The following is a 13,522-nucleotide window of genomic DNA, read 5'->3' on the forward strand; positions in this document are numbered from 1 at the left end:
AACAGATGTATATTTTATTTCATCTGCTAAATGTCAGAGAGCAAGTTAGACACACATTCCACTAAGCATCAAAGGCCCTCGTAGTCTCGGTGGAAGGACAAACTCCAGCTCCACATCACTGGTTTAAGTTTCTTCCTCTGAAAGACATAAAAAATGTAAGAGAAATGAGCCAGGTTGCGTGATATGACGCTCACTTTCCTTTCTGAACCTCTGCTGGACTGTGTGTGAGTTTTCAACACTTCACTCAGAAGTTAAGCCTTTCAGATGCTCACAGGGCCGGGCAGGTATTTCCTTCAGTCACCTAACCCCGAGTAGAGCTTTTCCCTCTAGACCACTGGCTTCAATCTGGGACTTCCCTCATCTTTCTCTACCTCTGCCACAGTCCAGCCACTTCTCTACAACACCGCTATCCTCCCCAACCACTTGATGGGATCTAAAGGCTCTGGAAGAACTCCTGGAGCCAAAGTGAATGCTTCTTCATACTTAAGTCTCAGGGAATTCTCGAAGTTTTATCAAGGTTAAAGATCACAATGGCTACAGAACTTGCTCCTGTGCTAGCCCACAGATCACTCTAGAACTCAGAAAGTGGGCTGCTACACACCTTCTTCTTCCTCTTCTTCCTCCTCCTCTTCCTCCTCATCTTCATCAGAGCTGAAGGTGCCATCAGGGAGGCTGTAGACACGGATGACCTGCTTGTTGGGGTCCTTGAGGATGAGGTATTTGCCCTCCTCCAGCTTCATACAGATGTCGATGACGCAGCGTAAAATGCCCCAGGCGTTCTCCACGCTCAGGTTGATCTGGCTGGCAAACTCATTAGGCTTGAACTGCTGGGTGCCCAGGATGACGTGGCGTGAGGAGTCTTTCACGTGGTACCGAGACACATAACTAACGGGGGAAGGGGTATCAGTGGTCAGAGCAGGGCAACATTTGGGATCAAATGTCAATTAAATGGTGATACCTGGTCCACTGTTATTTTCTTTTTCTTTTTTTTTTTTTTGAGACGGCGTCTGGCTCTGTCGCTCAGGCTGGAGTGCAGTGGCGCCATCTCGGCTCACTGCAAGCTCCGCCTCCCGGGTTCACACCATTCTCCTGCCTCAGCCTCCTGAGCAGCTGGGACTACAGGCTCCCGCCACTACACCTGGCTAATTTTTTGTATTTTTAGTAGAGACAGGGTTTCATTGTGTCAGCCAGGATGGTCTTGATCTCCTGACCTCGTGATCCGCCAGCCTCAGCCTCCCAAAGTGCTGGGATTACAGGCGTGAGCCACCGCGCCCGGCAGTCCACTGCTATTTTCAAGGGAAAGGGAAAACACCGTCTTCTGAGTTCTCAGTTCTGGATTTCACTGACACCATTGCCCTAGTTCGGGACTCCATTCAGCATGCCTGCTGTTTGGCATTTGTCTCCTAACTGACCCCTCCATCTCTACCCCACCCCTGGATTTATCTCTGCCAGTCAATTGTCCAGTACACGGGGAGGGGAGGGTCAACCTCCCTACCCAGACCCTTCCTTTCACAAGATCAGCTGCCAGCTCCTGCACAGGAATCTCACCCAAGCTTGAGGTACTCAGATCCAGCCAGCAAAGCACAGCAAGTCCACCGGGCCAACTTGTAGCTGTTGTTCTTCAGTTCCGTGGCAATGACGGCCCCTCGCTGAGAGTCCAGCTTCTGACGCCAGTCAACACCGTTACAGTGCTGCAGGAGAGCCCCATTAGAGAAGCAGAAGCAAGCTCCAAATGCCCAAGGTGCTGGGATCTCCTCTGGCAGAGAAGGAACTCCCCAGTCTGCTTGCTTAGAAAGTGGGTAGGTACGCACTAAATCTTACCATTTAAGAGACAAAGACATAGTCCCTTCCCTCGCACAGCCTGCTGCACAGCAGGCACTCAACAACTTACAATTCCTCTCTTCTAAAAGCTCACCTAGACAGGGAATGATGGATGGACACGGACACACACACACACACACACACACACACACACTTTAGAAGTGCCATATAAACAGCAGAGGCAAGTGTTTACTATGTGTTGCATGGTAAGGAAGGGCTTCACAGAGGATGTGTAACAGTGAGCCAAGTGGAGAATATTGGCACAAGTGCAGGTGCAGACAGGAGATCTTGATCTGAGAGGCATGGTGGGATAGGAAAGACAGGTGGAGTTGGCCTTAGACGGGGGTGGAAGCCTGCAGTGGGTGCAAAGCTGAGTCTGACATCTTACATAAATGCACACACAGTAGAAAAGGACCCCAGAGAGATCCTCTTTTCTACCCATATCATTTGTAGATGTGGGAAGTTGAACCCAGAGTGAAATGACTGGTCAAAGGTCACATGACAGAGGTTCCCAAACTTTCTTGGTTCATGGCAACCACATGGCAAAAGAAATACTCAAGAATTCCTTTTAATTTTTTTTTTTTTTTTTTTTTGAGACGGAGTTTCGCTCTTGTTGCCCAGGGTGGAGTGCAGTAGCACGATCTCGGCTCACTGCAACCTCCGCCTCCAGGGTTCAAGCGATTCTCCTACCTCAGCCTCCCTAGTAGCTGAGATTACAGGTGCCCACCACCACGTCCAGCTAATTTTTGTAGTTTTGGTAGATACGGGGTTTCATCATGTTGACCAGGCTGCTCTTGAACTCCTGACCTCAGGTGATCCGCTCGCCTCGGCCTCCCAAAGTGCTGGGATTACAGGTGTGAGCCACCGTGCCTGGCCAAGAATTCCTTTTATTTAGTTAGGTTCAAACCATGTAGTAGTATCCTGACAAGATGTCTCTGTGTTTCCCTAAAAAATTTAAAATATCCTGCAGTACTCCTGTGAGTTTGCTGTGGCACATTTTTTTTGGAGATGGAGTCTCACTATGTTGCCCAAGCTGGTGAGTTCAGGATTTGAACTCCTGAACCCAAGCGATTCTCCCACCTCAGGCTCCTGGGTAGCTAGGACTATAGGTGCATACTACTGCATACAGCTTGCTGGGGCACGTTAGAATTCTTCTCCCAATCTGCACTGCTGATGAAGCGTGTATTGGACAATTGATTGGCAGAGATAAATCAAATATAGAAGTTGGGTGGAGGTAGAGAAATTAGTTAGGAGACAAATATCAAACAGGCATGATGAATGGGGCCCTGAACTAGGGCAGTATCAGTGAAATCCAGGACAGATTCAGAAGACAGCAAAGCCTTCTATTTTGCTAACAGCAAAACAGAAGAATGTAAAAAAGGAGTTGGAGATGTTGGAGGCTCAGAGCTTAGGTGGGAGAAAGACAACGCTGATGGACAGCTGGCCCAGAGGCAATGATGGGACTGGGGACACATGGAAGGGGAAGGTGTTTTAGCAGAAAAACAATGGGAAGTATAATAAATCAGAGTAGACTTGAGAAATCATTTTCAAAGAGTCATGGTTGAGGCCTGGGATGGGCAGAATTCTAAGATGACCCCCAGTGACCCTTGCCCTTGCAGAGTCTCCTCCCCTTGACTGCGGGCAGAACCTATGGCTAGGATCAAGTATCACCCCCATGATTATGCTACCTTTTATGTCAAAAGGGATTTTGCAGATGTAAGGCCGCAAATCAGTTTACCTTAATATACACTACCTGGCTGGGCTTCACCCAACCGTATGAGTCTCTTAAATCTAGGTGTAGAGGTCAGAGACGGAGGAAGTCAGAGATCTGAAGCACAAGAAGGATCTGATATGCTGCTGCTAGCTTGGAGATGGAGGGGGCCATGTGACAAGGAATGCGGGTGGCCTCTAGGAGCCAAGAGAGGCTCCCAGCTGACAGCTGGCAGGGGGATGGGGGCCTCAGTCACCTAACTGCAGGGAAATGAACTTTACCCACGATAAGAATGGGCTGGGAAGTGGCTTTTCTTTCAGAACCTCCAGATGAGAACTCAGTTCTATTTCTATTGACACCATGATTTCTGCCTTGTTTGGATTTGTGGCCCCACCCAAACTGCATGTCAAATTGTAAACCCCAATGTTGGAGGAGGAGCACGGTGGGAGGTGACTGGATCATGGGGGTGGATTTCCCCCTTTGGCGCTATTCTTGTGATAGAGTATTCAAGAGATCTGGTTGTTTAAAAGTGTATAGCAACATCCCCCCTCTTTCTCCTGCTCTGGCCATGATGTGTCTGCTTCTCCTTTGCTTTCTGCCACCATTGCAAGTTTCCTGAGGCCTCCTCAGCCAGCTTCCTCTAGAGCCTGCAAAACTGTGAGCCAATTAAACCTCTTTTCTTTATAAATTACCCACTCTCAGGCATTTCTTTACAGCAGTGTGACAATGGACTAATACAAGGACCAAGCACACAGCACTGGACTTCTAACCTACAAAACCGTGAGCTAATAAATCGGTATTGTTAGGCCGGGTGCTGTGGCTCACGCCTGTAATCCCAGCACTTTGGGAGGCCGAGGCAGGCAGATCACCTGAGGCCGGGACTTCAAGACCAGTCTGACCAACACGGAGAAACCCCGTCTCTAATAAAAATACAAAATTAGCTGGGCGTGGTGGCCCATGCCTATAATCCCAGCTACTTGGGAGGCTGAGGCAAGAGAATCGCTTGAACCCGGGAGGCGGAGGTTGCAGTGAGCCGAGATCGCCCCGTTGCACTCCAGCCTGGGCAACAAGAGCGAAACTCCGTCTCAGAAAAATAAAATAAAAAATAAAAATAAAATATATAAATCAGTATTAAGTCATTAAGTTTCTGTTAATTTCTCATGATGCAAAAGAAAACTAATACAAAGTTGTATAATACAGAATTACGTGTGGCGAAGAGAGCTGTCCAGGCGACTCCACTGGGGTCAAAAAGGAGGGGAGCCAGCAAAGATGACATGCGAAGGGAACAGGGAAACGGGTGAGACCAGAGTAACGCGGTAACACAGAGGGCAAAACGACACAGGAACAACGGCCCTGAATGCTTTGGGGAGCTCACCAGGAAAAGTCCAAGAAAAGGCCACTGGCCCCAGAGGGAGGTCACAGCAAACCTTCCAGTGTGCTCTTTCAACAGGTGATGTGGGCGGGGGGGCAGATGGGGAGGGGTGGGGTGGAAATAGAGAGAGAAGGAAAAGTGAAGGAAGCATGTTTCTTTCAAGGTGTCTCTGAAGAGTCAATTCTGAGCCAGATCTTAGAATCTGTGAGTTAAAGAAATGAAGAATTGCAAAAAATGTACAAAAAGATTGAAGGCAGTGGCTCAGTCAATGAAAGAAGAGGTCAAAAAGAAGAGCAGCCAGACTTACAGGAAAACCGCCAACCCAGATAATAAGGAGAGGAAAAAATCAGATGCTCAGGGAGCAGAAGCCAACAGGAGGCCACAATGGAACAGAGATGAAGAAAGTACTGGAAGAAGGGAGTTAACTGGTTCCTATGTAAAAAATAAGCAGAAAAGTTCTTAACACTTAACATAGTTCTACACACACAGTCATGCTCTTTCTCAGCAAGGAACTAAGCAGAGGAAAAAACTCACAAGACAGAAAAACACCCAGGTAGCTCTATAAGTAACGAAAGGAGATAAGAAACAGTTTATACAACCTAGCCTGCGTAAACAGGCACTGTAGGGAATAGAGATATGGTGTCACCAGGAGGGTGATGGAGATGGCGGCTCACCCTGGAATCCCACTCATTGAGTGTCTTGATGTTGATGAAGGACACTTCCCCATTGGCTCCAGTCATGACGCCATCATGCTCACAACGGACAATAAGGTCAATATCGTCTCCAAGCTTCCACCTGCGGTAACTGCAGTGAAGGAGAAACTCATGTGGTCACTGGGGATTCTATAGAGTGGGGCCCGTGCTCCAATCTGGTCACAATACCCACCAGAGAGGTGACCTACCGGTATGCAACAGAGGCGATTTCATTCTTATCCATGTCGTCCTCCACAAAGGGGTTTGGGTTGGGGAAGTTGTATCTTTCCTTCCCCTGCAAAAACAAAGGTGTCACAAGACAGAGCTAACTTTGTTGACAAGGCCAAGGGCAATCAGTCAGACCCAGCACCTCTGCTTAGTTGCAGCCCTGGCCAGGTTCCTGGCGCCCTTGATGGGGCTCTGAGCTCGCTGCCTGTTTTGTGCCTACTTGACCCCTCCCAACTGTTAGCACATGATGAATTAGAACAATGAGTTAGTAACCATGCCCATCTCTACTTCATTTTTTTGCCATGGCACACATCACCATTTGATGTAAATCAATTTATTATTTATTGTTCATTGTGTTTCCTCCTCCACTATCATGAAATTCTGTAAGGGCAGGAACTTTGTTCAAAGTCAGACAGCCTGACCTCCAAGCCCAGGCACGTAACTCCCTTGCTAAAGGTGGGAACTGCGTCTGTCCTGCTCAGTCCCACAACCCAAGAGCCTAGCACAAAGCAGATGCTCCACAAACAGCAGCTGATTAAATAAGAATGAATCAACGCCCAGAGGCTCGTTTCCTCACCATTCTCAAGCACTGCTGGGAGAAATTGTGGTTGATGTAGGTTGCCTCCATGGCCAGGTTGCGGGGTGAATTGAAGGAATTACCTTCATCTTGAGGGGGCTCATTGGCAGTCTCACTCACTGTCAGGAGGTCTGCAAAAGCGTGGCATGGTCACTCACCATGCAACAAAGAGTCACTGACAATGTGCGCAGCGCTGTGGGGAGATGTGGAGAGGCAAACAACACAAGTCCTTCCTTCAAAGAACTGCCCTCTCCTAAAGTGGGTCTCCCTGGTGTGGAACACATAAGCGGGGGAGTGGGGCAGCTGCTCCAGGATAACTCAAGATATTGTCCAACATTCAATTCAATCACACAGTAACGAAGCTGTCCCTTTTCAATCATTTTGGATTCCTCAAGAGAATGATTTTGCAAGCTTTTTAATAAAGACCTCAGGCTTCAGGCTCAGAATATAAACATGGTTTTTTTTTTTTTTTTTTTTTGAGATGGAGTCTTGCTCTGTCACCCAGGTTGGAGTGCAGTGGTACGACCTCGGCTCACTGCAACCTCTGCCTCCTGGGTTCAAGCGATTCTCCTGCCTCAGCCTCCTAAGTAGCTGGGATTACATGTGTCCACCACCACACCTGGCTAATTTTTGTATTTTTAGTAGAGACCAGGTTTCACCATGTTGGCCAGGCTTGGTCTCGATCTCCTGATGTCAAGTGATTCTCCACCTCGGCCTCCCAAAGTGGCAGGATTACAGGTGTGAGCCACCGTGTCCAGCCTGTTTTGTTAATTTTTGAGTGACATGGTTTTCCTTTATGGTGTATAAATACATATATGTATGGCATAAAATATATATGTGTATATACTGTAAGCAAACACTGAAGAAGGTATGCAAGATGGCAAAAATCGAAAAAGGGGCATTTAAATGAATAACGTTTGGGCTGGGTGCGTTGGCTCACACCTCTAATCGCAGCACTTTGGGAGGCCAAGGCTGATGGATCACTTGAGGCCAGGAGTTCGAGACCAGCCTGGCCAACATGGTGAAACTGTCTCTACTAAAAATACAGAAAGTAGCCAGGCATAGTGGCACATGCCTGTAATCCCAGCTATTCGGGAGGCTGAGGCAGAAGAATCACTTGAACGTGGGACGCAGAGGCTGCAGTGAGCCAAGACTGCGCCACTGCACTCCAGCCTGGGTGACAGAGTGAGACTGTCTCAATTTAAAAAAAAAAAAAAAAAAAAAAAAAAAAAAAAAAAAAAAAAGGCCGGCGTGGTGGCCTGTAATCCCAGCACTTTGGGAGGCCGAGGTGGGCAGATCACGAGGTCAGGAGATCACGACCATCCTGGCTAACACGGTGAAACCCCGTCTCTACTAAAAATACAAAAAATTAGTCGGGTGCTGTGGCGGGTGCATGTAGTCCCAGCTACCCAGGAGGCTGAGGCAGGAGAATGGCATGAACCCGGGAGGCGGAGCTTGCAGTGAGCTGAGATTGCACCACTGCACTCCAGCTTGGGTGACAGAGAGAGACTCCGTCTCAAAAAAAAAAAAAAAAAAGAAACATTTGGAAGCCTGCTATTAGGGTGCTATGAGGACTCCAAAAGCTGCGGCCTCAAGCAGGTATTGCAGTGACAGTCTCTGCTCCTAACCTCTAAAGAGCCTGGGAGATTCAGACACTGCTGCTGTCAATGCCCTTGGGAAGATGGACCACTTTCTATCCATTCTCTAGTACCAGAGACTTGTTCTGTACCAACAAAAATACTCAATGCCTTTGAGGTGTTCCCCAGGCACGCTTCTTACCAAAGTCAGAGTTGTCTCTCTTGTCAAAGAAAAGTTTGGACCCAACTCTCTGGACGACAATATCCCAGGAATACACTGAGCGGGTACAGCTCATCAGCGTGGCCAGGATGGCATCAGTGGCAAACACATTCCCCTGAGTTTTTGCCAGCTGCAAAGAGGATCAAAGAGAGAAGATGGAAAGACACTCCCAGGTCTCACTGCCCACTCACATGGATGGGAAAGAACTCCTTTGCTGACCACATAAATCCTTAATAAGGAGGCCCCACCTCATTGACCAAAAATGCTGTAGCCAGTAAGCCAGCAAGTTTTGGGTGGCAGTGGCACTGCAGCCCCCTAAGCACCTGCTAGATTCCAGCCAAGTGCTTCAGATGCTTTCACCTTTGCCCCAATGGTATGTGCTATGTACATCTACCCCTGGTTGCAGATGAGAGAACTAAAGATCCAGAGACTAAGCCAGGAAGCGCGGCAGAACTGGGCTTCAAGTCCAGCTGTGCTTAACATCCACGTTTCCGGTCTACCTGGCAAAGTGCTTTTACATGTAATACATACATCATTCCCGTGTCTTCTGTTCTTTCTGCAGCTTCAGCTGTAGAAGCCGACAGCATTCCTAACAAGTGGGAGAAGGGCAGAAGGAGGCGCACACCTTGCGGATGACAGGGTCGTCTGTGGTGGTGACAGTGTGGAAGATGCGCTTGATGCTCCGCAGTGGCTTCTCACTCCTCGTGGTGATGCGGTCAAAGGCTTTGTCGTAGTATTCTAGGGCCCCACAACACTCACTATGGGAAGAGCAGGCAAAGACATGCAAAGTAAGGGAGATAACCCCCAGTTTTTTCTTTTAAGCCATACATCCAGAAGTCTTATCCAAAAGTCTAAAAGAGGTGGAAAGCAGTCTGGCCAGAACAGGAGAGACGAATCCCCAGTACTTGCTCAGTTCCTGTCCACTTAGCTCCTGGCATAGAACACAGCAAGCACAACTCATCTAGCCTGACGCCCCCATTTTAAAGGTAGGGTGACTGAGGCTAAGACAGGAGATGACTAGTTATAGAAGCACCTGGGTAGGCTGACTTCTGGTCTGGTGCTCTGGTTTCCCACTACCTAAATTCCACCTACTTGTCCTTGGAGGAAAGGAGCTATTTGAAATGTCAGGAGAAGCAAAGATTCTCCTGAAGAATTGCTGTGTTTCTTTTCCTGACAAGAGTTTTATAACTTAATCTTATTGCTCTTTTGCTCAGGATGCCGGGAAACAGAAATACACAGTTTAATAATCAGCAAATTCCACTCTGCTTTTTTTCTCTTTCTGCCAAAAGAGTTGTGTAACTCATTTCTTCTTTGCTCAGGATGCCAGGAAGTTGAAAAGAAGTTTGCAGTCAATGAACTTCTGCTTTTCCCCTTGGTCTTGATTTTTTTTTTTTTTTGAGATGGAGTTTCGCTCTTGTTGCCCAGGCTGGAGTGCAATGGCAAGATCTCAGCTCACTGCAACCTCCACCTCCAGGGTTTAAGCGACTCTTGTGCCTCAGAATCCTGAGTAGCTGGGATTACAGGTGTGTGCCACCACGCCTGGCTAATTTTTTTGTATTTTTAGTAGAGACTGGGTTTCACCATGTTGGCGTGGCTGGTCTTGGAAACTCCTGACCTCAGGTGACCCACTGCGCCTGGCTGGTCTTGATTTTTTTCAAACACCTCTGTTAACCTTATGAAATGTGTTTTGAGTAAGTGGCTTCAAAGCCTTTTTGGAAATACTAGGGCTTAAGAAAATATCCATCACCAGCTGGTCCACACACATAAGAGCAGGGTAGAAAGTAGTAAAAGATGCTGCTTACATGTCCTGTGGCTCTGATACTTCCAAGTAGCGCATCTTCATCAACTGAGGAAAATCCATTTCCTCTTTTACCTCCCAGTCACTACGAACTTCAACTGAAGAGTCTCGGGGTTTCTGCAGTTGAAAACCATTAGAGGAAAAAAAGTTACACTACATACAAAACATAAATAAAAGACAGGCTAAAACTATGAAGAGCTGGCCTGGTGCAGTGGCTCATGCCTGTAGTCCCAGCACTTTGGGAAGCTGAGACAGGAGGATTGCTTGAGCCCAGGAGTTTGAGGTTGCAGTGAGCTATGATTGCACCACTGTACTCCAGCCTGAGTGACACGAGATCCTGTCTCAAACAACAACCACACAAACTGGAGGGGCTCAGTGGCTCATACCTGAGATCCCAGGACTTTGGGAGGCCAAGGCGGGCAGATCACCTGAGGTCAGGAGTTTGAGACCAGCCTGTCCAACATGGGGAAACCCCATCTCTACTAAAAATACAAAAATTAGCCAGGCATGGTGATGCATGCCTGTAATCCCAGCTACTCGAGAGGCTGAGGCAGGAGAATAGCTTGAATCTGGGAGGCGGAGGTTGCAGTGAGCTGAGATAGCACCACTGCACTGCAGCCTGGGTGACAGAGCAAGACTCCATCTCAATAAAAGAGAGAAAAGAAAAAGAGCTTTTATTCAATAAATGGAGTGATGGAGTGCTGACTGTTTTATAAGACAGAATCCCTGACTCCCAGGAATTTATGGTGTGGAAGAGGACCAAAGGGATCAAAAGTTCAAAAACAAATGGGGCTCCACTCCCAGGTAATGATGTCACCTGATGAACACGTAGCAGGTCCTTTATATTTCTCTCGGGGTATTAACTATTCTTGATACAGCATCATATCCAGCAAAATGTAGCTTCACTTTTGCTTACACGTGTTCTGTTCTCAGAATGCCCACACAAGCACACGCAGGTGAACGTTCACAGCAGCATCAATAATAGTCAGAAAGTGAAAAACAACTCAAATGTTCATCAGCATGTGAATGGCTCAAAACAACGTGATGTATCAATTCAAAGGACTCTTATTTGGCAATAAACAAGAAATGAAGCTCATTCGGGCTGGGTGTGGTGCCTCACGCCTGTAATCCCAGCACTTTGGGAGGCTGAGGTGGGCGGATCATCTGAGGTCAGGAGTTTGAAACCAGCTGGGCCGACATGGTAAAACCCTGTCTCTACAAAACATACGAAAAAAAAAAAAATAGCCAGATGTGTTGGCACGCGCCTGTAATCCTAGCTACTTGGGAGGCTGAGGCATGAGAATCACTTTAACCCGGGAGGCGGAGGTTGCAGTGAGCCAAGATCGCGCCACTGGCACTGCAGCTTGGGTGACAGACTGAGATTCCGTCTTTAAAAAAAAGAAAAAAAAAAAACAACCAATAACAGATGAAGCACAGCTGAACTTGAGCAACATGGGTCTGAAGTACATAGGTCTACTTATATGCAGATTTTCTTCAAACAAACATGGACTGAAAATACAAGCCGGGCGCAGTGGCTCATGTCTGTAACCCCAGCACTTTGGGAGGCTGAGGTGGGCGGACCGCTTGAGCTCAGGAGTTTGAGACCAGCCTGCGGAACATGGCAAAACCCCATCTCTACAGAAAATACAAAAATTAGCCAGGTGTGGTGGTGCATGCCTGTAGTCTCAGCTACTCAGAAGGCTGAGGTGGGAGGATCACTTGAACCCAGCAGGCAGAGGTTGCAGTTGGCTAAGATCATGCCACTGCACTCCTGCCTGGGTGACAGAGCGAGACCCTATCTCAAAAAAGAAAAAAGAAAAAGAAAAAGAAAAAGAAAAAAACAGTATTCTTGGGATGCAAACCTCAAGTATATGCAGGGCCAACTTTTCATATATGTGGCTACCACAGGCCGAATGTGGGACTTGAGAATGTGTACTTTCATATACTGAAGGACAACTGTACTGACACATGCTACCACATGGATGACTCTTGAAAACACGCTAAATAAAAGCTGCCAGTTACAGAAGACCACATATTGTATGATTCCATTTATGTAAAATGTCTAGAACAAAAAATCCCGAGACAGAAAACAGATTCGTAGCTGCCTAGGGCTGGGCGATTGGGGGTGCTGGCATCTGGGTGTGCCTCCTGGAATTCATTTGGCAATCTGGTTGCTACTGTGGCAGTGTCGGGAGGTAGGGCCGTTAAGAGATTAGGTCGTTTGCCCTTCTCTCAGGAATGGGCTAACTACCCAAAGTTTAGCCCTTTTCTCTGTCGCACCCTGCTCCCGCTTCTGCTTTTTCTGCCATGCTATCAAGCAGCATGAGGCCCTCACCAGATGTGGCTCCTGATCCAGGACTTCCCAGTCTCCAGGACCATGAGCTAAAGACACCACTTTATAACTTACCCACTCTCAGGTATTCTGTTCTAACAGAAAACAGATCAAGACAGGGTGACTGCTAAAGGGTAAGGGATTCTTTTGAGGGTGATGAAAATGGTCTGAAATTGACCAGTTACAGAACTCTTCAAATATATTAAAAACCACTAAATTGTATGGTATGTGAAGTATATCTCATCTAAGCTATTAATAAAGACAACCAAATAAACAGAACCAAATTCCAAGGCAGAATTCTGGTATAAATACATTACCTGTGATTTCTGATCCCATTTCTGCCTAACCCCAAATTGTTTCTGGAACTTTTTCTGCAGTCGAATGCGTTCTCTGGAAAGACAGAAATATGATCTCAGTGCAGACCTTTAAATCAGTGGCTTCTTCAAAAGGCACACGCTGCCATTATCTTCAGCTAAACCTTACCATCACCACGAACTCCTTTAAACTATGAAAAATGGGCTTAGAGAAAGGAAGAGACCCAGATGGTGCACACTGGAGGTGCTAGAAAAGGCACACTGCCTCCAAATACTGACCAGATGATTTCACTTCATCTATAGTGACTGTTCACTGATAGCTCCAATCTGGGGTGTAGTGGCCGCTGGACCACACAACACCAGGAGGCTCAAAGGACCAGCATACATGGGGCTTCCTGGAGTTGACCCACAGCAGAACTGAGCCCAGGAAAGCTCCAGAGCCTCTTTTTGCCTGCCTGTGTTTCCCTTTAGTGCGCACGACCAGCACAAGGAGTTAGTTTCCTGCCCATGCTATCTGCCATGAACCAGCCTGAGAACGACAAGCTAAAAGGTGGCTTAACTGGTTGTAGAAAGTATTTTCCTTTTTTGCAATGGTGGGGAAGACAACCATCCTCCTGCTTTGGTCCTGTGGTTTCCAAATATGGCCAGTCTGGGAAGGGTGTCTTGTTCCAGCAGGATGAAAATCTCACCTCTCTTTCTGTTTGGCACTCTTAGGCAGGATCTGCAGGTTGAACTGCAACATGTTCCGACGATCTTTGTCTCTGCGGAGGTTCCTCTGGGCATCAGCAAGAAACATCCGTGTTAAAATCTTGGAGATTTGGCTCACAATAGGCAGAACAAGTGGGAGGTCTTTGGAGTAAATTTAGGATGCCAAATCACA

General features: G+C 47.4%; 1 protein-coding gene across 1 annotated transcript in view; it reads right to left on the minus strand.

The window, feature by feature from the left end:
- EIF3D (eukaryotic translation initiation factor 3 subunit D) overlaps nt 1-13,522 on the minus strand; it is an 18,931-nt gene continuing 5,409 nt past the window's right edge. The window contains 11 exon segments of the mRNA NM_001132535.1: nt 1-137; nt 602-885; nt 1,549-1,691; nt 5,579-5,708; nt 5,806-5,891; nt 6,402-6,532; nt 8,181-8,328; nt 8,824-8,956; nt 10,001-10,113; nt 12,646-12,718; nt 13,332-13,417. Coding sequence (NP_001126007.1) covers nt 124-137; nt 602-885; nt 1,549-1,691; nt 5,579-5,708; nt 5,806-5,891; nt 6,402-6,532; nt 8,181-8,328; nt 8,824-8,956; nt 10,001-10,113; nt 12,646-12,718; nt 13,332-13,417 — 1,341 coding nt within the window. The 3' untranslated portion in view covers nt 1-123.

Source organism: Pongo abelii, chromosome 23 (genome assembly GCF_028885655.2).
Source record: "Pongo abelii isolate AG06213 chromosome 23, NHGRI_mPonAbe1-v2.0_pri, whole genome shotgun sequence".
NCBI classification, from domain to species: Eukaryota; Metazoa; Chordata; class Mammalia; order Primates; family Hominidae; genus Pongo; species Pongo abelii.